The sequence below is a fragment of the Toxorhynchites rutilus genome, chromosome 2 (genome assembly GCF_029784135.1).
Source record: "Toxorhynchites rutilus septentrionalis strain SRP chromosome 2, ASM2978413v1, whole genome shotgun sequence".
NCBI classification, from domain to species: domain Eukaryota; kingdom Metazoa; phylum Arthropoda; class Insecta; order Diptera; family Culicidae; genus Toxorhynchites; species Toxorhynchites rutilus.
In genome coordinates, this window is record NC_073745.1 from 225,447,700 (window position 1) to 225,471,140 (window position 23,441).

Sequence of the window (23,441 nt, forward strand, 5' to 3'; positions counted from 1 at the left end):
AAAAGTCACTCTAACAGAATACGCAAAATTTTCAAAACAACCGAAACTGAAAATAATTGCGAGAGTTTAAATATAATTAATGTAGGTTTTATACTGATTGCTAGTCATAAAGTGAAAAGATAAAATGTCTGAAGTAAAAGCTAAGAAAATCCTATCAGAACTAGTGAAGAAATCCGGGTATCACATGTGTGTATTTGCAATTTTCATTCGCTAAATATTTTTGTTTTCGTAGATGCACCTACTCGGCCGATAACATTCTCACAATATTCAGAAACAAAGATGCCAAATACAGCAACAGACGCCTCGGTGCGTTGTTAACTCAACTCTTCAAGACTACACCAAATGGCGCAAAGTATGTGGATGAATTCGTTTCCTCCAATCCGAAGGATTCCTACACGGCATTTATTTTTCTGCTGAACACATTCATCCAGGATTGCAAAAATGATCGACAGCTGGAACGATCTGTACCACCTCCACCAGCTCAGCCAGAGTCAGTATCGAAGCGAGCAGCAATATTTGAAAGTCCGCCACTATCTTCAACGAGAATTGTTACGGAACAGGTTACTCCTGAGACAGTTCAAGAAATCAAGGAAAAACTTGTTCAAGCGACTATCGGTGCCGTGGCAAATCGTTCATCAACTTCCATTCCAGCCACTCTTGTGCCACAACCTTATGATTTTGTCCATAAGAAGGGTGCTATACTTTCGTGGAATTTCTTCTATGATGAATTGTATCCCATGCAAAACAAGAATGTCACAGCGATTCCGCTGAGTTCGCAAGAACCGATAGTTTTGAAGGAATTGTTGGATTGTTTGGTTGGAGTGAAGGGTTCGCTTATTTCTCCGAAGAAGACGATTCGAAACGGTGGTTTAAATCCGGTTGAGTTCGATGTATCCGATCAGATAGAGGAGTCTTTGAAAGACATTATTAGAGAAATATTACCACTGGCTTCACATTATTCACAAGTTCAAGATTTTATCGCCGCCTCTAGCTCCCTCGAAAGTGGCCAACTACTGCAGGCACTGCGTGCAGCACTTCAATCGATTATAAATGACTACTACCTCTCTATAACGCGATTGGAGGATCTCTTCCTGAAGCAACAGCTTACCCTCCACAAGCTGCTCTATTTTCTGCGTCCGGTTTTTCACACAATGGAAGTCTTGGCCGAAACGGTAACGGCAATTCGTCAAAGCAACTCCCGAGGGGGAAGTGTACTGACGCTGTTGCACGATAAGATTACCTCAACGACGGGCGACGAGAAAAGTCAAAAAGTATTGATACACTTGATTGAGATGGCGGCCGTTCCGTACATGGAGATGCTGCACCTATGGATGTTCGATGGGGTGATTCACGACCCACGAAAGGAATTTCTGGTCGAGCATAACGTGATGGATCTGAACGAGAACGAGTTGATGGACTATTGGGAGAAACAGTACACGACCCGGCTGGATGAGGTTCCCTGTTTTTTGAACAAGTATGCGGATGTGATTTTACGCACGGGGAAGTATCTGAATGTTATCCGCGAATGCGGTAAGTAAAAGTAGGTAATTTATCAATGGAAGAGATTTTAAACTATAATTCTTTTGATACAGGAAATTCTGCTGATTACAGCCAGCGAAATCGGAACACATTGAAATATTCACACACCGATCAGATGTACATCACTGCTATTGAGGACGCGTATAACTTCGCATCTTCATCGTTGTTGAATTTAATCATGGACAAATACGATCTGATGGGTCGTCTCTATTCCGTGAAGCGATACTTTCTTCTTCAGCAGGGGGACTTCATCTCTCAGTTTATGGACGCTTGCGAGGAGGATTTGAACAAAGATGTCGATAATTTGCGTCCAATGCGGTTGGAAAATTTGCTCGAGGTTACACTGAACATGTCCTCCGCTAGATATGATGAATATAACGATGATTTGAAAACAATGCTCTTACCGTACGGTATATTGACACAAATATCCAAAATCGTAAAGAAAGAGGATGTCTTCCTGGATACATTGGGAGATACGTCCCAACTGAAGGGAATAGAGTGCTTCACCTTCAGCTACAACGCGCAATGGCCGGTTTCGATTGTGCTCAACCGACTGACAATTTCCAAGTATCAAATGATTTTCAGACAGCTGTTTTATCTGAAACATGTCGAGCGCATTTTGTGCCGCGTTTGGATTGCAAACAATCGAACCAAACAGTTTGCCCCGCAGACGGCCAAACTTTACCGGTCTGCTTTCACGCTTCGCCAGAAAATGTTAATTGCGATGCAGAACTTTGAATCGTACATGATGATAGAAGTGATCGAGCCTAATTGGCATATTTTCTATCAAAATATCAAACAGGTACTATGGACACCTTAAAATGGATTGTTATTTTTGAAGTTGTATATTTCAGATAAAAAATGTCGATGACGTATTGAACTACCATCAAGAGTTTCTTGATCAGTGTATGAAAAACTGTATGCTCACGGAACCTGATCTGCTTAAATCCATCATCAGCCTCTGCAACATCTGCATCCAATTCTGCGGTTTTCTAGAGGTAAGCTACCATATCGAAAAACACTCACACAAAACTGCGATTAATTGCTGAATTAAATTTTATTTTTCTTCGATTTTCTCTCCTAACGGGACGCTGCTTTCTTGTGGGTGTATTCATGTGGGTAAAACCAAAATAAACTCTGTATGTTGTGTGTATCGTTACGCAATGACCCGTCCCAGGAAGCACAGCGACACTTTATAGATGCCGAACTTTGTTCGATGCTGGCTTCGACCGATGACTTTTCGTTTTCCTCAGAATCCGACTATGACGTTGCATGCCAGCAGGTAGTATTCGTGATAACCTGAGCTCTAGAAACATTTGCACTGTTCACCATCTCCCTTCAAACGTATCCAAACGCCTGTGAGATGTTATAATATCCTAACTATTGTCTACCCAGATTCTGGATCAGGTTCAAATTATTTTTCCGCCCGAAGATGCATTCAAATCTATTGTCTAACACTAAAATCACTTTCTAAATGAATCCAGGAAAAGGGTGGGAAGTAATATATAACACATTTGCGTAATAATGTACAAATTTCAAGCTATATTTGGCCCTACTCACAAGCTATGACAAAACTTAGAAACTGGATAGAATTACCATACAAATTTCTTCTTCTACACACAAAAAAAACAAATATTTTGTCGATATTTATTTGTGCGTATTCTTCATTTCTAATTGGAACATAATTCATAATTCTTGAAAATGATGCTCATTAGCTTTAGTTATTCCTAGATCTCTTGCTCTCTTGCTTCAATAATTGACACAAATTTGCAAAATTGCACTGAACACACACAAAAAACATATTTTCTTTTTTTAAAGCTTCTGTGAGAACTGAGTTAGTTTATTACTTGTACCATATGGAAATTATAGTAAAACACATGTTCTTCGAATCACAGGAAGGGGTCTTCAGCGAAATCTGCCACTGCCTCATCGGGCTGTTGTATACGCTTTGGACTAACTAGCGTCTGGTGGAGAGAAGCATGAGATACGTCGCCAGTATGAATGTGATTTTCGATTCTCCATTTGTCCAAATTATTACGCATTCTGAATAGTTTTACATTCATTAACAGGGAGGAAAGTTTATCACCTTGTCGATATTCCCTACAGCCCTTGAATGAGCTTAAAATAGTTCGGTAAAAATCCGTACTGTACAGTTGTGGAAAAATATTCACCCATTACTGCCCAGGTGTACAAGAACTTGATCCAAATGGCATGAAACTTTCTAGTCCATCTAGGTTTGTCCCGAAACGGGGGTGAAACGCAATATTTTGGTTAGGAGTTCTTTGGAAGTTGAGATATCTGACGTATGAAATTTCATACGCTGAGCCGATACAGTATCAAAAATGGAAATCAATTGAATATCGAACAAAACGGTTTTATTTCATAAAATTCAACTTCAACAACCATTTTCATGGTTTATTGGCACCTTCGTGTACTGCCGTTCTACGCATAATTGTCCCACGGTTCATAGGGATTGCATAGAACATAGTACAGTTATGCGTAGAACGGCAGTGTATCGGATTTAGTATCACTGAGTATGGTACCGGAAAAAGCACTCCGAAGGGTGCAAACCCACATCACACTACAAGCAAATACAAGCAATACGTCGTACATCGGTTGCAATACGCACACCTTCGTTGGGTACGAGTTGGACTCGTATTAATGAAATGATTTATTCCGTCAAACCTAACTTCCGATGACTTCGAGTGTTTAGGCTTGATCTGCATGAACTCGATCCTTACTGGATTTATGTCACTTAGCAGTCCTCCACAGATAGCTCTGACGAAATTAATCAAAGGTCCATTTCCATTATTCTTTCTGTAGATATGCCAAATACCACTTCTTATTACGGATGGTGCAGCGGTATAGCCCCCGTTGAGCGTCGAAGAGATCAACTCCACCCATTCCTTTGTTGTACATTTTGCAAAGATGGGGTTGGAATATTGATCCTCTTTTTTTCTCAGCCTTAATGTATCTCTTACACGTACCTCCACGTAGGAAAATGTTGTCGTTTTTGACATTTGTAGCCATATTGACAACATTATTGTCATTCCAACGAACAATGGTGATGTTTGTTTCAGTATCACGCACAATGTCATATGATCCACGAGCTTGCTTTTTCATGGATTCCAACGGCCCGTTTTCAATGCCGCTGTTACGGATGGTTCCAATAATATGTATGTCCTTCTTGCTAAAGTCTTCAAGAAGGGCCAAACTGGTAGAAAAAAATATCTATGTACACGTAACTTTCTCCAGCAACAATATCTTTGCTCAAATTGGACGCAACCTTGGATCCCAATGGTTCTCCAGGGTCACGATCAGTTTTTCCTACAAAGTATATCAATAAAACATTATAAAATGCATATAAATCTAAACATGTGTTTTAACTTCATACGGGATAAACTTGTTAAGATGTCCGTCATGAGTACAAAGGCACCAAAATTTGTAGCCAAAACGAATTGGCTTTCCTCGGATGAATTGCTTCATAGAGTTCCTGCCGTAGTAAGGTTCCATAGCTTCGTCGATAGGGAAATGTTTTCCCAATGGCTGTCTCATTTTCAGAAACTTGTCATTCACATGTTCAATCAAAGGTCGAATCTTGAACAATTTGTCGGACCCATCATTGAGTAAATTGTCGTTGAAATGCAGATATTTCATGATTTGCTCGAATTTATTCCTTGGCATAGCGTTGGCAATCAGCATATTGTATGTATCTTCTTTTGCTTCCCAGTAGAACCACTTACTTGGTACTTTTACGTATCCGGAAACGAGCACAATTCCTAGAAATTTGTACATTTCCGATACGGTCACATGGAATCTTGTATCTCCTTTTAGCAGTGCGTGCTTATTTGTCTTTATGGTCCGACGGAATCTGCGTCAAATAGGTAATGGAACATTTGAACGGCAAACCATTTATGTTTCGAGCAGAGATCACTAAGATCAGGTGAATGTCCTTCAAGAACAACGGCTGCATCTGCATCCGAATTTAAGGTATTTTTTTCCCAGTGTCTGGCTCGTTCAATGTTGCTCTCGATATTCACTTGTTTGCCAAAACCGGAAGGGCCGTCTTCCGAGAGCATCTATATCGCTGTCTCCACCGCTTGGGGGCACGATGACAAAGTCAATATTATTTGTTGTCGCTAGATTTTCGAAAGCGTTTTCGTCCAAATCGGTCAGATAATTGTACAGCTCCTCCGGATTATCGGGAAGCTGATATATCCTATTGAGAAAAAAAAACATTAGTTGCACAGCGTATGAAATTTCATACGCTCAAAAGTAAACATAGATTTTTTTGCGGTTTCATAATTTTCTTCGGATTTTTTGCTAGATATCATTTTTACACTCGTCTAGTAGTGTTGGGTCACAGATTTGAGCAATTTAGAGTCCTAGTAAGTCCTAGTAAGAGGTAAAACTTTGATAAATTTATGTTTACTTTTGCGACTCCATTAAACTCGAACTTTGCAAGCTTCAATACGCAACAAAACAACAAAAATTATAGATAGAATGACACTGCCACAAAAAACACTCTTAAATTGACATTTGAAATGCGCTTAAAACTTTAGTTTCATCAAAAACAGTTTTTCAAAAACGGGCATTTTTGCGTATTAAATTTCATACGCTGGGCACTAACGGGTTAAGCGTATTCTTTGTATCTTTATTAGAGATTGCTTAGGATAAGATCCAATTTGTTTGTGATTAGTCCGGATTAGTCTGATTAAGCATAATTTACCTTTCCAGACACAATAATACATAAGTTGATGCATATTAATAACAAACACATTTAACTAACTACAGTGACTCAAACCCGTAATCGTACTCCACCATGCAGATTTCTTTTCCCTTCTTCTGAAAATCGAAAACAAACTTTGGGAACATTCTATTTAGATAGAGTCATATTGTCATATGAGAGTTAAAAGGTTTGCTGTTTTCAAATAAAGGTTTTTATTTATCTAAAAATAGCGAATGTATGTGCTAACGTATGAAAATTGACTCAAACTCATAATCGTACGCTGTTTCTCTACGAGTTTTTTGGAGTATACGGAAGGAATATTTATCAACTTTTTCATCAAGTGGTTTTTAAAATCGCTATTTTTAGAAATTTAATGGTTCCTAAATTTCCTACACAAATAACTTCCACAGTTTTTTTTACTGGGATTGATGTCGGAAGCTTGTCGAGGAATATCAATAACTTTTGAGTAATTGTTGCTTCATATTTTCCTTCAGAATGTTCAAGTAAACATTCTGATCTATTACACCGTCGATAAAAACCAAATTGAGCAAATAAAAAGTTTGTAATGTGCCTAGGAAGGGCAACTTGTATGCCCGAGCACAGAGGGACAAACAGTATATCAGCAAAAAAAAATAGTATCTCCAATTTTATTATTCCAAACAGCATGAAACACTTCAATGTCTTACTGGTAAAATGTTATTTCCGTAGATGGGTCGTAATTTGATATTTTTGACTCCGATGGTTATCGTTTCTTATGGAGGAAGCCAACGATGAATTAAGCGCAAAAAAAAAGTCTGAAAGCAACGTTTAAACAAGGTGGCGGTGAGGCATGGTATGAAGGTGCATGTATGGGCAATTTGGTTTTCATCGATGGTGTATTGGATCAGAATGTTTACTTGAACATCCTGAAGGAAAATATGAAGCAAAATGTCAACAATATGTGATGGAATCGAGGGTTCATGTTTTGCCAAGACAATCACCCAGGGCTCAAGACATATAAAGTTCGCACATGGTTACATTACAATAACTCAAAAGTTATCGATATTCCTCCACAATCTTCCGACATCAATCCCAGTAAAAACTGAGGAAGTTATCTGTGTAGGAAATTTAGAAACCATTAATTTTCTAAAATTAACGGTTTTTTTTTATATCTGTATTATAGTGACTTTCAACTCATTTGGCTGGTTCGTCACTTCTACTTCCATTTTTGGAAGAATGTCGGGAGTGAGAATTGAACTCGTGACCTTGAGCGTGAGAGGCATGGATGTATTAACGGTTTTAAAAACCACTTGATGAAAAAATTGATAAATATTTCTTCCGAATACACCAGAAAACTCGAGATAAGACCAAAAACAGCTAAAAATAGTTGCAATGAACAAGGGATACCATACTAATGATGGAAATCGGAAATTGGCCAACGCTTTCGAAACCGAACAAAGATTTCAACCAGCGTACGATTATGAGTTTGAGTCAATTTCCATACGTTAGTACATATATTCGCCATTTTTAGAGAAATAAAAACCATTATTCTGAAAACAGATAGCAAACCTTTTAACTTTCATATGACACTATGACTTTATTTAAATAGAATGTTCCGAAAGCTTGTTTTTGACTTTCAAAAGAAGGAAAAAGAGATCTGCATGGCGGAGTACGATTATGGGTTTGAGTCACTGTATGCGCACAAGAAAATTTCGCAAAAAGATTTTTGCTAATTATGCATTCAAAAAAATTGAAAACAATCTCTATTCTAAGCTAGGCAAATTAACCTTTTGAGTTAGATCTTTGCAAACTAGCGTACTTTTTGGGTGGGTGATGTTAAAACTAAACTACTGCTTGGGTAGTGTTGGTATTTGTTTTTTGTTGATGTTTGAAAAAGTTTTCATCAAAATGGCAAGTAAGAGGAAAGAAATAGATATTGTTACACGTACACTGATAATAAGTAAGACTAGTCGAAGAAAAACATTGCGGGAGCCGACTATAGTTTGCTAAGGCATATGTAAACAGACCTAAGGAGTTCTGGAACAAGGTCTTTTATACGGATGAGCCGGAAACCAATCTCTTTGAATCGGATGCAAGACAGATGGTGTGAAGGAAACCAGAATCGGTGCTCCAGGTTCAGCATTTAGTTCCCACTGGAAAACACGGTGGCGATAATAAGTTGATGTATGGTACATTGGTGGCTTCTGGAACTGGAACCATGAGTTTATCGATTCGGCGATGGACAATGTGAATAACCGAGTTTCATGGGGTTTGTTATCTTCTTGTCCCGGAACTCGGTAACACATCATATCTCATCATCATACTGCGGCTGAAACGAGAAAGAGGCCGATGTCCTGTGTGACGTGTTCACATCAGCTGTCAGCCTGAGCTCAAGGTTCGCTCGTCGGGTTGCTGTGATCGGGGTATGTACGAATTGTGGGATGAGCGAATCCCAAATCTTATGTCGAGCATTCAGGTCCCTTGCGATGTTGTATTCCGCTAGCCGTTGAGTTGCTTTGGTCAATACGTTACGTAGCAGTGCAGCTGAATCTTCCCTAATATTGACTTAGAGCAGTATGCCACAATGATGATAATTGTTCCAAGCAAGGTGCGCTCCTCGATTTCGATGGCTTCGATGGTTTTGAACTGGATGTTCGGCCACAGGCGTCAGTCGATGGTTCGCCTCACAGCAACTGTCACTCACCCTTTATCTGCACTGGTTCTGTCAAGTTTTAGGAGGCCGAGTTCCGGAAGAAAGAAATTCCGGTTTAAGGTGCGTCTCGATGATGACAGCAAATCTAGTAGCTCTGCAACTTGTACAAAAAACACAACATCGCGGAGAGGCCTTCTACATTTTCTAGGATGCGATCTGGCGTAGTGGTAACATCCATGCCTCTCACGAACCAGCCAAATGAGTTGAAAGTCACTATAATACGGATAAAAAAAAATTCTACATTTTCAGTTATATATACACTATAAAAATTCGTATCACTTTCGTATCAAATTCGGAGTGTAAGTGCTACACAAGTGACAGATTGAGGTGATTCTAGAATTTGACGATAGATGACAGGATTGACGCATACCCTTAGAAAAATCCTCGGTCGAAAACTACTAAATACATTTGGTAATGCAAAATTAGTAGAATGTACAAATTTTTTGTACATATTGTCAACAAACCCGCATCCCTACCAGAGATTAGTATATTTTACTGGATAACATTAGTAAGCTTGGATATTGTCATATCTGAAAACTGGTGAGAAAAGCGCGTATTAACCATTTTCATTGTTCCCATAAGGCAATACGGAGGTATAATAAGGATATAATTCTGATACGTGCATTTTCGACGAGAAAATGTAGCCAATATTGGGCTTCCGAATCATGGTTCTGCTTGACATATGTGTTTATTAGTACGGTCGAAAATGACTATAGATTGGTAGTATTTACCAAAAAATTCGTTATATTTACTAATTATTTCTCTCAGTGTAGAAACCAAACTCTGTCCCAAGACGGGTCTATGGTACTAGGTGAGGCCGTTTCGTCACTAAGTTGGTTAGGGGAGCGGTATATGAAAACAGTACGGAAGAAAGTAGAAGGGGAATTATTTGCTTGAAGCGTGGAAGAGACAGACTGATCAGGAACGAGCTTCGGCACTAGCGTATTGTGTTTTGTTTACAAACAAAACACAGTAGACTTCCAAGATGGCTGAAGAGTGGTTTTAGCAAGTTGGCCCACCTTAGGATATACTTCTACGCGCCTTGGGCCAACTATTTATCACAATTCGCGTTAACGTCGAAATGGTGTCGACATCTAGATACGACCAAGACGGGTCTATGGTACTAGGTGAGGCCGTTTCGTCACTAAGTTGGTTAGGGGAGCGGTATATGAAAACAGCACGGAAGAAAGTAGAAGGGGAATTATTTGCTTGTAGCGTGAAAGAGACAGACTGATCACGAGCGACCTTCGGCAATAGCGTATTGTGTTTTGTTTACAAACAAAACACAGTAGACTTCCAAGATGGCTGAAGAGTGGTTTTAGCAAGTTGGCCCACCTTAGTATGTACTTCTAGGCGCCTTGGATACGACATTAGTTTGCATGAGGCCAACTATTCTCTATCAGATTAGTCGGTTCTAAAACAGTTTTAATTTGTTAAAATTTGTATGAATTTTTTTTCTTTGCGTTATTTGCCTACTAGAAATACGTTGTTCTGACCTCAGTTTAAATTATTTTCTATGAATTTTCAGATATTCTCACCAAAACTTACCATTATAATATAACATTATCTTTAGACACAGTTTTTGTGTGATATGTTTTCACTACTTGCAAGCAAAAGTGATTTTCATTTACATAGAGTACTAAATTGATTTGGAAAAATTGATTTTCATTCATACTTTTGATGTTAAAAGCGTGTTCATTTCTTCTGCAAACCCATATTATCATGCCCACTCCCCCATTTCGTAATACGAAGCTCAATGCCGTCAACGCGGATCTTAATTGTATCTCAAACGGGCTTCTATTTAAAAAAAAACTTACAGCTTCTGTATATGTATCACACTTTAAAATCTACGAATATCTGTGTTTCGACTCTGTGGCACTGGAAAAATAACACAAATTTTAATTGCAAGTTACTAAAATTATCACATACTAAACTGTTAGGGCTAATAATTGATTTTCACCCAATCAAGTAACTTTTAACAATGTAAATGACTCATTCCGTGCTTCTCCAATACCAACACAGGAAGTAGCCTCCACGATGGAACCAACAGAAACATTCTCCGAGCGAGTGGAGAAATTCCACTCCGACTTCACCAACCAGTTGCTGTCCTTGCTTCGGAAAATAACCGACGTTGCCACTCAGAACCCGTCGGATAAATTCATTAATCTCATCCACAGGTAAGACATTTGTTTGTGTCATTTAGCTACGTAGTAACAATGTATCTTTCTTTCTGTGTAGAATCAATTTCAATTCGTACTACAGTGATAATTTTGATTTCTGAAACACCCATCATCATTCCGGCTTTCTAGCCTGAAATCGATTCTTATGAAGCACGTTGTTGAAACGTACCTGTTCGTTCCTTATCACCAAGATACAGATTAGATCACAATCAGTCATCAAAAGAGACATGTGAAGACATGCCCACGCGATCCCAGTCGCCTTCTTTCGATTGAGTGTGTGGTCAAAGAAAGATTCTGTTCAGTTGAAAACATAAATCAATAGCACTCAAACAGTTGATAGAGCACACCCAGTTGTCGCCCTGGATTTCGGTTGTTTTGTGTCATAAAATAAAAGTAATTCTACGCAAAAAAAAAATGTGTTGCTATGTACAAATTCAATTTAACTCTCCGAAAGGTTCCCCGCCACTGGTTCAATTTGGAAGATTACCACTTGTCCTTCGCACGTTCCCATGTGTTGTTTCTTCAGCTTTCGGGTCGGGAATACATGTTCGCATTTGGTACACCGTTCGACTGGTTTCTGTGGATGAGGAAAACATGGATTGAGTTGGAAGACGACAGGAGAGCTGTTTCTTGCGTACTCGCATTGCTCGTTGTTTTCCCATCAGTACTCCGGCTTTGGGTTTAACGCGGGCATTCGTACTCACACCATGGGTCAAGAACATATGTCGATTGTAATACGAATGATACCGAAAGTCGCGATTACAGCATACGTAGTCGTCCCTGAGAAGAGTTTCAAGCTTATTGAATCTATCGGCAATAGCATATACAAAATCATGGCACACTTACTGATAGGTTATGCACGAATGTTCATTAAACTCGTCGGGATTGGTGCATACGGCCAAACAGATACCACATTCCAGATCTTTCGGAGTCTCATGACGATTTTTGTGTTCCTGAAGCTTATCATCACTTTCGAACGAAGTGCAGCAGATGTCACATACAAAGTAGGTTTGAATCTGAAAACAAAACGACGATAAAAATTGACCTTCATTGTAAAAAAAAATCCTACATCATGAACTCGCTCCATGTGCATCCGCAGTTTATCCCGTCGACCGTATGACATGTGACAGTGCTCGCAGGTATAACGTATCTCTGTGTGCACGGTGCGTATGTGGCGCCGGAGATGGTTGGAAGTTTTGAACGCCATACCACATTGGTCGCAGTTGAAGTTTCGTTCGACCGAATGAGTGAGCAGATGTTGCGTCAAAAGTAATTTTCTGAAATATGGAAACAATTTCTTAGACGTTTATTTTAAAAATTAATGGAGTGCTCTTACTGCTTGAAACCCAGTCCACATTCCGGACAATCAAAGGAAAATCGTATCAGATGCACTTTTGCTATATGCTTATGGAGCTCCGATTCTGTTCGGAACATCTCTTCACACATCGTGCAGTTAAGCGTTGGTTCGCCCTCTCTGTTGTGGCATTTTACATGATTTTCCAGAGCAATCAGGTGCTTCACCACTTTTCCGCACACCATACAAATGTGTGTATTATGGAGATCGTTTTTGTGTTGCCTCAGTAATTCGATACTATCGAACAATTCACCGTCACAGCTCAAGCGATGGCATGATAAAGATCCTATGTCATCAAGATGCATTTTAGCCAAATGCTTTTCGAATTGAGATGGAAATGATGTACTGAACTTGCAGTCTAAATTGCATGTTTGCAGCTCGACTTCCTCTTCTAGCAAACGAACATGACGTCGTCTCTTGGCAGGCCTCACATGGTCCTCTTCGTCCTGCTCTAATTCATCATCATCTTCATCTTCTTCAATCAAAGTTAACTGAGACCTAGAATCTTCATCTAATTCTCTAACGACAAACTCTACATGAGCGGAATTTGAATCAGAATCATTCTGATCTTCTTCCTGTTCTTCAAGCGCCTTCTGAAATTCGTCGAGAAAGCTTGACGCTTGTAGTTTGAAATCCTGCCCCTCACTACAACCATCAGCATCCGTATCGTGGTTTTCCCCAGACTTAGCCTCGCATTCACTTTCATTATCAGACTCAACTTTGATGCAAATCATCGAAGCAATATCGTACTCGTGGAATTCATCCAGTAAATCCTTTGCCTGGAAGTCAACCCTCTCGCAAAGATTCAAGTCTTTAAACAACACCTCTAGATGGTTTCTGTCTGTCTCGAACAGATCAACGAGAGGCTGTTGGTTCTCGCACTTCACATCCGCCAAACAGCATGCGAAGCGTTGGATAAGGTTTAATTTTTGTTTATACTTGTAGAAAAACTCGAACACCTCCAGGCACTGTTCACACACGTCCATGGGAAGATAGCATGCTATTTCCTGGGAATAGAAAGCAATATTCGTTGGCTGTTTGCAACTATCCAGATCATACAGTACATACCAAAGGTACTTTGAAAGTTATTTCTTCAATCATTTCGATTATTGCTTGTCCGTGAAGAGGGAGATAGCTATCCAATGCTACCACTTCAGCTGGTGACTTTGATTGTAGGCACAGTCGGCAAACATTGGGGAAATTTTTCAGATTAAAAATGGTCATCCTGGGGAAAATTCATTCAGAACCAGCCTTCGCCACCAGAAATTCATACGATACTGCGGGGAACCCAAACAAATAATAAACTGTTTACATATTTGACATTCAAATTGAAGCAAATACACACCGAACAAAATGTGCCCTGCTGTGGTGAAACATTAGTAAATGCAGTTACCAAATATTTACACTGAGAGGAAAATTTAGTAAATATGACGAATTTTTTGGTACATGTTACCAATTCTCTAGTCATTTTCTTCTGTTTATTTCATTCTTAATAAAACTATCTCTGCGTTTTTCTCGTCAGGTTATGGGCCCAGACATGGGTAGTTTTCCATAATTTTTGGTGTTTTATTCGAGAAAAATAGTTTTTGAATAGGCGCGAAGTGGAATAATATCGATGCGAAGTATTTTCGGTCGCGAGTGTGAAGAAAAAGCGTTGGGAAAAATTTGTCGAAGGTGAACTAGAAACGACGCCATTTTTTTTTGCATCCGGAACAATGGAGGAAGAGCGCCAGCAGCGGGTCTACTTGTTCGACGGGAAGAATTACTCGACGTGGAGCTTTCGTATGCAAGCATACCTGGAAGAGTTGGGTTTGTTGCATTGTATCGAAAAACCACTGGAAGAGGAAGATTTCTACCCGGAAATTGCGGCTGAAACGGTGGCGGTGAAGGCAGAGAAGGAGGAAAAACGAAAGAAGCGGAAGCAGGAGGACGCTAAGTGTAAGTCGATTCTTATTCACAAGATAGCCGACTCTCAGCTCGAATACGTTCGTGGAAAGGTATCACCGAAGGCCATTTGGACGGTGTTGCAGAATACCTTTGAGCAGAAAGGTGTTTCTGGAGTGTTTTTCCTGCTCAAACAGTTGACCGGCATAAAGTACAAGGATACTCTTTCGATGGAGGAACACATTCTGTCTTTTGAGCGCGTTGTTCGGGAACTGGAATCGCCGAAGATAAAATTTGATGTGCCGGTGGTGGTGTTTTTCTTGCTGCAGTCCATGCCAAAATCGTACGAGCAGCTGATTACCGTACTAGAGACGCTTCCTGTAGAGCAGTGTTCGATGGAATTTGTAAAATCGAGACTTATCAGCGAAGACGTGAAGCGCCAGTATAGTGGAGGTGCCAAAGGGCTGGAACTGGGAACAGCGTTTGCTGGAAAGAGCGGAAAATTCCCCTTCAAATGTCATGGTTGCGGGAAGCCGAGACATAAGCGAGTAGATTGTCCTGAGAACAAGGTGTCAAATCGTGCAACTGAAGAGCGAAAGAAAACGGAAAAGAAGAGCAGATCTGGAGCACACAATGCAGAGGCTGGCAGTGACGATACTGCTTTCGTTGTGCGCGTCGCGCAACAATCTTTGCATAGTGGTGGTAGTAAGTTTCGCTGGGTGCTTGAAAGCGGTGCGTCAGAGCACATGGTGAATGATAGGAACTGTCTCGTGAACGTTCGGAAGCTTAAGGTGCCGACAGTGATCAATGTTGCAAAATCAGGTGTGTCACTGATTAGTCGGATCGCTGGTGACGTCAAAATAATTGCGATGGTGAACGGAAAGAAATTGCGGTGTACAGTGTACAATGTTTTTTTTGTACCCGGATTATACACGAATTTGTTCTCTGTCAAACGCGTAGCGGAACGCGGAATGGAAGTAATCTTCGGAAAAGACATTACGAGAAACGAGGAAATTTTGTGTACCGCGGATCGCAAGGGTCGGTTGTTCGAACTGAACGTCAAAATGAGGGAAGTGTCGTCAGCCATGGTCAGTGAATCAGAAGATAAACTATCATTGTGGCATCGCAGATTCGGCCATATTGGAAATACTGGTTTGCTGAAGCTGATCCGAAATGAAATGGTGGAAGGAATCGATGAAAGTGTGCGCCCCATTAGTGTTCCTACGGTTTGTGAACCCTGTATGATGGGCAAGCAGGCGAAGTTGCCTTTCGAAGAGTGTGAGAGACCTCGTTCGTCGCGTCCGTTGGAATTAGTGCATACGGATGTGTGTGGCCCATTCAAGCCGGAGTCGTGGGATGGTAAAAAGATCTTTGTAACTTTCATTGACGACTACACACATTTTACGGCTGTGTATACGTTAAAAGCGAAGAGTGATGTAGTGGAAGCGTTCAAAACGTATGCTGCTATGGCTACGTCGCATTTCGAGCGGAAGATCGCGCGATTGCGTAGTGATAACGGGACTGAATATATCAACGAAGAATTCGTGACGTATTGTAGTGAATCCGGAATCGTGATGGAAACAAGTGTACCGTATACACCGCAACAAAACGGTGTCGCGGAACGAATGAACAGAACAATTCCCGAACGTGCGCGAGCGATGCTGGACGAGTCGGGTGTGAATCGGAACTTGTAGACTGAAGCAGTGACAGCGGCGGTTCATGTGATTAATAGAAGCCCTACAAACGCTTTGGCAGTGAAGAAAACGCCATGCGAGATGTGGTTCGGTCGAAAGCCAAACGTATCGAGACTACGCGTGTTCGGAAGTAAAGTGTTTTGTCATGTTCCTAAGGAGAAGAGATTTAAATTAGATGGTAAAAGTCACGTGTGCTATATGGTCGGTTACGGCGTTAATGGCTACCGTGTGTGGAATCCAGATCAGCGGAAAGTGAACATCTGTCGTGATGTGGTAGTAGAAGAGCACCTTGTGAAGAAGACCGTTCATCAGGAAATGTATACGAATGATCATTTAGTGTCGGATCGTCTTTCGGAATCGAATTTTCGACCAGCAATTAGAGATGCGGATGAAATTAAGTCACTGGAAGCTGAAGAAGAAGAGGATGGTTCAGAAGAATATGAAGATGCTGAAAATGATAGTGTACCGCTAAGAAGAAGTGATCGCCAACGGAAACATCCGGAACGTCTTACGGATTACGAAGTGTGTGTGGCTTTCGCACTGAATGCGGAAAATTACGTGGAGGAGTTACCGGACAACGCTGAAGAACTGCGTCGTCGAGAGGACTGGCCGAAGTGGGAAAAGGCGATCCAGGACGAACTGCGATCACTGGAGAAGAACCACACGTGGGACCTGGTATCTCTCCCTCCAGGAAGGCGAGTAATTCCGAGTAAGTGGGTATTTAAAATCAAGCATAAGGCTGATGGAAGCGTCGACAGATACAAAGCGCGTCTTGTGGCGAAGAGATGTTCCCAACGTCATGGCTTTGATTACCAGGAAACGTACGCACCAGTAGTTCGCATAAGTACCGTTCGTACGTTAATAGCAGTAGCAGTTCAGCAGAATCTCCACATTCATCAAATGGATGTGCGTACCGCTTTTCTGAACGGGAATTTAACGGAAACCGTGTATATGCGCCAACCTCCAGGATTTGAGAGGGGGAAGGGCGTATGTAAGCTCAACAAATCCTTGTATGGGCTCAAACAGGCTCCTCGTAGCTGGAACGAGCGCTTCAATGGACATATGTTGAAGCTTGGCTTTAGACGTTCTCAATATGACAGTTGTTTGTATGTACGCAAAACGAAGGAAGTGGTCGTGTACTTGATCCTATATGTAGACGACATTATCATGGCAAGTAATTCAGTAGAACAGCTTGTAATAGTTAAACGTAGCTTGAATAAGGAATTTGAAATGAACGATATGCAGGAATTGAAGGAATTTTCTTGGTCTCAAGATCGAGAGAAGCATGGAAGACGGAATATTGTCAATCAATCAATCCCAATACGTACGTGCTCTATTGAAACGCTGTGGGATGCAAGACTGTAAACCAGTATCTACTCCGTTGGAGCCCAACCTGAAGCTTGAGAGAAACGAATCGGAAACAACAACGCAGCATCCATATCGCGAACTTGTAGGATGCCTAACATATCTCATGCTATCGTCTCGTCCTGATATAAGTTCTCCTGTGAACTTTCTTAGCCGCTTCCAGAGTGGAGCAACGGATACCCACTGGACGCACTTGAAACGCGTATTACGCTATTTGCAAGGCACGAAGGACTACAGCCTTGTATATCGTCGTAGTAGTAATGCCGAACCTCTGGTTGGCTATGCAGACGCTGACTGGGGAAGCGACATAAACGACCGTAAATCAACATCAGGAAGCGTGTTCCAAGTTTTCGGCAACTCAATAATGTGGACAACAAGGAAACAACTGACTGTGTGCCTATCGTCTACTGAAGCAGAATACGTGTCACTGAGCCAGGCGGCGTGTGACGTAATTTGGCTTAGGAATCTTCTGGAAGACCTTGGAATCGACTGCTGCACTCCCACCACGCTGTATGAGGACAATCAATCATGCATCCATATTGCCAATGAACCTCGTGATCAGAAAAGGTTGAAGCACTTGGACATACGGTACCATTTCATCCGTGAGTGTATTCAAAACGGGCAAATCAAAGTGGAGTATATACAGACGCAGCGGCAGGTTGCTGACTTGTTTACGAAGAGCCTTCCGGATGTCTCGTTTAAGGTGCATCGTTTCACGCTTGGTCTGAGAGGGGGTGTTGTGAACCAGACTGAATCGTAATGAACAATATTTTTCTCTAATGTATAATTTACTCCCACCTTGACATGTATTGATCCTGTTTATTTCATTCTTAATAAAACTATCTCTGCGTTAACACGTACTGCGTTTTTCTCGTCAAATAGTGTTGTAATGTATAAAATATAACTGATGTTTATCCTTGGCGGGAATATGAAAATAGTTTCCCGACCGAGGTGACTGATGTAATGATGTAAAAAAACGAATACTTATCTCCGATTTGTTTATGATGAATGATTGTACTGCATATAATTTTACGGCCAACTAAAAAAGAAAAAATGGTATTAGGTCAATTATGTTAATATGGATCAAAATTTCTTGTGATATTTTCCCCGCTGAAAATATGAAAACAAATTCTCGGGGGAGTTGAATGCATAATTGAATTCAATAAAAACAAAGTGCTTACCCCCAAATCGCAAAGACAAAGTGCGCACATCACAGTTGTTAGGTATGACAATAAAAACAAACTTACTAATGGTATGAAGTAAAATATACGAATTCCTGGTAGGAACATTCATTGCGTCTGACATCTTTTTTATGCAATTTTAGTAATATTTACAAAAAATGTGTATATTTTACCAATGTTTTTGCTACTAAAGATTTGGTAGCTGCTTTTACTAAACTATTTCTCCAGTGTAGTAATCGAAACATTGGTAAAATGTACACATTTTTTGTACATACTACCAAAGTCTTGTAAAACTGATATCAAATTCAAGGTATATCCCTACCAACGTTTCGTACATTTTACTTCATAGCATTAGTAACCTTGAGTATTTTTATGCTTAGCAACTGTGTGTGTGCATTCGCCATTTCTTTAGTGGAAGTGGAGCGATTCGGAGGTAAACATTTTGTTTCTGTTGATTCATTGTACCTAAATATTTATTTTATTTTGTAGAAATACCACTATTCCACGTGTTGCTCGCGGTTTTACAACGTAAGCCACATCAAGGAGAGCGGAGAGCGTACGACATGCATTATCGAGGAATTATGTTTCGATGTCCCGTCCGACTACGTAGATAAATAAGTGGGTATATGGAAAGTGCTGATGACCCAACTGCCGCTCACAACAAACTTCTACGAAAACGAAAACTGCAAATGTTTGTTTGAATATTAATATTAGAATATTAATAAGAATAAAATTATTTGAACACAACTTTCGAATTGAAAATTTATTTTTCGACAAATATCGTTATTACTGTTATTATCCCTTTACATATAAGGGTCAACATCTTCATTGATATTGCCCTGAAATTGAGCCAACATTGAATTCACAAACCGTGGTTTTGTTGAAATTAGTGTCTACCAATTTGTTTTGGTAGAATGTACTAATAATTAGTAGGGTCGAAAATGACTAGGGAATTGGTAATATTTCCCAAAAAAATCGTCGTATTTACTAACTATTCCTCTCAGTGTAGGGATAACGCCAATGTCCTGGAAAAAAGGTAATGAAGATGGTCGAGTTTCGAGCGACATAGCATGCGCTGCCATAACTATTTCGCAAATAGTGACATCAGTCGTTGTGTTTATCTTTGATTGCCCACCGCATCCATGTGAAAATGCTATTTTCAGGAAGTAATTTATCAATTTAAAACGTTCATTTTTGTAAAGCTCCCGTTAATTTTGAGGCTAATGTGATAGCGTGGAGTGAATATTTGTGAAATCACGTCGAAAAAGACGGATAAAACTGATATTTTCATGCGGCATTTTCACTCCCCCACGTTCATCGAAACAAACGAAGTTTCATTATTTTACCGTTATGAAGTTGATTTTTCGAAGGCTCTCAGTGTCGGTGTGTATTTTGTGAGATATTAATTAATCAAAATTTCACCGAAAATGTTACTGTTTTCGAGAACTAAGCATACGACTGCTCTTTGGACCTTTTTACCACATGAATAATCGAAATAAGCCACGATATAGTTGTCATCTGTTAAAAAACAACCAGTTGAATGATTTCATGAGAATTTTGGCTCAAATTATCATGCAACCGTGAGTACTTTCAACATTGTTTTGTTTCTTCCATATACATTCCATATTGAATGCAAATAATTACGACACGATATTTTGTTTGCCAATACAGATACACTTAGCCTACTGCTCCACCTCTATATGTACCTCATTGGGTTAACGCAATGCAGGTGGTGCACATGAGGTGGCATACAAAAAAAAGTAATTTCAATGTAAAAAATATTTAAATCACTAAATAAATACATCAAACATAAGACTATCCACCTTTAAGGACGTGTACACCAGAGGTCCGATAATGTAAAGGTCATGATTTTTTTTCCCCTGTTGGATGTGAACCACTGCGTCCATTATTCTGAACTATTGTGGTATATCCCATTTTTTTGTACTCCGCTTCAAGCTTACCTACTACTTATTGATGAAGAAGTAGACTAAAAGCTATAGCGAGATAGGTGCCAATCAGGAATACTCTGTTTGATAAATTTTATAATCCTGATCGGCGACGCAGACCAAATTTCCTCGGGCTCCAAAATAGCCTTATCAAGGTATTGCAGTCTGCGTCTAGTTAGAGCTCCACAATTACAGAGCAAATGTTCCGAGGTTTCACTTTCGGTATAACAAAAACGACAAATATCATCTTGCACTAAACCTATGTTTTTGAGATGGTATTTACTCGGACAGTGTCCTGTTATAAGGCCTGTGATTGTGCCTAAGTCTTTCTTATTAAGACTCAGCAATTGTTGAGTAATTTTAATACTCGGCGTGATAAATTTTTTTGACTGGTTAAGTTGTACCGCCAACCAGTTGGCTAATACTTCCCGGTCTTCCCAGTTCTTCAGCTCACCTTTCAACACACAGTCAGATATTCCACAGAAAGGTTCTGGACCAGTGAAAGGTGAGCTTGAGCCGTTCCTGGCAAGTTCATCTGCTCGCTCGTTTCCCTCTATTCCACAATGGCCAGGAATCCAGTACAGTTGTACCGAACTTATCCGACTTAGTTGCCGTAAGAGGAGAATGCATTCCCAGACAATTTTTGAGGAGCATTTAAAAGCATTTAGAGCTTTAAGTGCCGCTTGACTGTCTGAGAATATGCAGATGTTAGCATGTCTATATTTTCTTTTAAGGCAGACATTTGAGCATTCTATTATCGCAGCTATTTCTGCTTGAAAAACTGTTGGCCAGTTTCCCATAGCTACAGAGATTTTTGTTCTGGGACCATACACTCCAGCACCTGTTCTGATTCCCATTTTTGACCCATCAGTGTAGAACATGATTGAACCATTACGAACACTGGGACCGCCTTCATTCCATATTGAACGAGAAGGCTCGATTACACTGTATGGAATGTCGTAGTTAGTCCTAGGTTCCATCCAATCACTGTTCATCTCTGAGGATGGTCCTACGGGTAAGAGATTCAGGATGCTCAAGTGACCAATTTTGTCTTCGTCTAGTATTTTTTTCCATTGTTTAAGCTTTAGAGCGCTTTTCATAGCCTCTAGCTGAACATGTTGGTTCAGAGGTAGCAAGTGAAGGATAACCTCCAGTGCCTTCGAGGGTGTGCTTCGCATTGCTCCAGTAATTGCAATGCATGCTAGTCGTTGGAGTTTGTTTAGCTTTTTTGTAGCTACAATCTCCTTGGTCTTTGGCCACCAGACTAATGAGGCATAGGTTATTCTAGGCCGCACAATGGCAGTGTAGACCCACATTACCATTTTTGGTTTAAGACCCCATGTTCTTCCTATCATTTTAGAACATGCCCATAGGGCTGTATTGGCCTTACTGATTATTGCATCTAAGTGCGCATTCCAGTTGAGTTTAGCATCTAGGATAACACCTAGATATTTCACTGAAGCGCTGCATTTTATTTCCACTCCCCTAAGATATTAAGACTGCAGATGCTGTTTTTTCTTTTTGGTGAATGGAACAATTGTTGTTTTCGAGGGATTTATGCTCAGACCTTCTGTGGTACACCAATTTTGTGTTAGGTTTAAGGCCATCTGCATTCTGCTCGATATCACGTCGTCGAACTTGCCTCGTATCATTATGACTAGATCGTCGGCGAAGCCCACAATTTCAAAACCTTTTGCCTCTAAACTTGTCAGAAGGTCGTCAACTACTAGTGACCAAAGGAGAGGTGATAGAACGCCTCCTTGTGGGCAACCCTTTGTTGCAATCACATAATTAGGCGACCCGCCCAGCTCCGAGGTGATTTTTCTATGTGTGAGCATGCCATGGATCCATTCGACTATACAGTTATCAAAGTGTCTTCTTCTCATTGCCTGTGCCATTGATAGATAAGAAGCATTATCAAAAGCACCTTCGATGTCAAGAAACGCACATAATGCGGTTTCTTTTGACAAGAGAGATTTTTCAATTTTTGTCACAAGCATGTGTAGTGCTGTTATTGTGGATTTGCCTGATTGGTAGGCAAACTGGTATTTGGATAGTGGGTGTTTGGACATGAATACAGACTTTATGTATTCATATAATACTTTTTCCATAGTTTTCAACAGTATTGATGATAAACTAATTGGTCTAAAAGCCTTTGGAAGTGATTTGTCGCGTTTTCCCGCTTTTGGGATGAAAACTACTTTCACAAGTCTCCATATCGAAGGAATGTGCTCTAGTATCAGACTTGCCTTAAAGATCTCGATTAGAGACGGAATTAGTTTTGATTCTCCATTTTGAATCAAGGCTGGAAAAATCCCGTCTGCACCTGCAGATTTGTAAGGTAAAAAGGATCTCACCGCGTTTACTACTCTGGCCCTCGTGAAGACTAACCCAGCAACTATGTTAGCGACATCCTTTGCACTTTCGGGTCCTATGAGACGCCTTCGAGAGCATATTGTGTCGCCATTATAGCCAGGATTTGTGTCCGAGTGGACAGATGTAGATCCCGGAAAGTGAGTCTTCATCAGTAAGTCTAGTACTTCTGAGGGGGTTTTTGTGAACGAACCGTCATCCTTTTTAAGCGATCCAAGCCCGTTCGAGTGGTCTTTTGCCAAAGTCTTGTTGAGTCTAGCAACGATTGGGGTATTTTCAATGCTTTCGCAGTTATATACCCAGGATTTTCGTTTAGATCGTCTCAGTTCTCTACTGTACTCAGTTAGGGCTCTCTTATATTGAGACCAGTCCGAGGTAATTTTTGCTCTGTTGAACAATTTACGCGCCGTTTTGCGAAGCCGTTCGAGCCTTTTATTCCACCAAGGAACGTTTCTTGTCGAAGAAACTTTTCTCAGTGGGCAATTACTGTTGTAGGCAGAGATT

The 23,441-nt window shown here is 40.4% G+C and overlaps 3 protein-coding genes across 4 annotated transcripts in view; 2 read left to right on the forward strand and 1 right to left on the reverse strand.

Moving 5' to 3' along the window:
* Positions 1-11,549, forward strand: LOC129764575 (gamma-tubulin complex component 2 homolog). 2 transcript variants are annotated; one of them, XM_055763781.1, is made up of 7 exons: positions 1-177; positions 233-1,530; positions 1,593-2,341; positions 2,394-2,537; positions 2,717-2,821; positions 10,983-11,137; positions 11,199-11,549. In XM_055763781.1, exons 1-7 carry the CDS (start codon positions 125-127, stop codon positions 11,239-11,241), a joined length of 2,547 nt encoding a protein of 848 aa, XP_055619756.1. In that variant the 5' UTR covers positions 1-124; the 3' UTR covers positions 11,242-11,549. The 2 variants fall into 2 exon arrangements, with proteins under 2 accessions (XP_055619756.1, XP_055619757.1); XM_055763782.1 differs by lacking the exon at positions 2,717-2,821.
* The window catches only part of LOC129764576 (PR domain zinc finger protein 5-like), a 12,601-nt gene continuing 484 nt past the window's right edge, over positions 11,325-23,441 (reverse strand). The window contains exons 2-7 of the mRNA XM_055763783.1: positions 13,563-13,771; positions 12,477-13,501; positions 12,210-12,417; positions 11,987-12,156; positions 11,779-11,920; positions 11,325-11,717 (exon numbers count right to left, since the gene is read on the reverse strand). Of these exons, the coding sequence (XP_055619758.1) occupies positions 11,580-11,717; positions 11,779-11,920; positions 11,987-12,156; positions 12,210-12,417; positions 12,477-13,501; positions 13,563-13,718 (1,839 nt within the window). The 5' untranslated portion in view covers positions 13,719-13,771 and the 3' untranslated portion in view covers positions 11,325-11,579. The remainder of the gene's footprint in view (positions 11,718-11,778; positions 11,921-11,986; positions 12,157-12,209; positions 12,418-12,476; positions 13,502-13,562; positions 13,772-23,441) is intronic.
* LOC129764577 (aspartate--tRNA ligase, cytoplasmic) overlaps positions 19,756-23,441 on the forward strand; it is a 19,081-nt gene continuing 15,395 nt past the window's right edge. Inside the window, exon 1 of the mRNA XM_055763785.1 lies at positions 19,756-20,198. The gene's annotated coding sequence lies outside the window, so the exon portion shown is untranslated. The remainder of the gene's footprint in view (positions 20,199-23,441) is intronic.

Coding starts and splice junctions, on each gene's coding strand:
- LOC129764575 (XM_055763781.1), top strand. CDS start 125: ATGTCTGAAGTAAAAGCTAAGAAAATCCTATCAGAACTAGTGAAGAAA. Junction 178..232: donor GAACTAGTGAAGAAATCCGG/GTATCACATGTG, acceptor TTGTTTTCGTAG/ATGCACCTACTCGGCCGATA. Junction 2,822..10,982: donor ATGACGTTGCATGCCAGCAG/GTAGTATTCGTG, acceptor ATACCAACACAG/GAAGTAGCCTCCACGATGGA.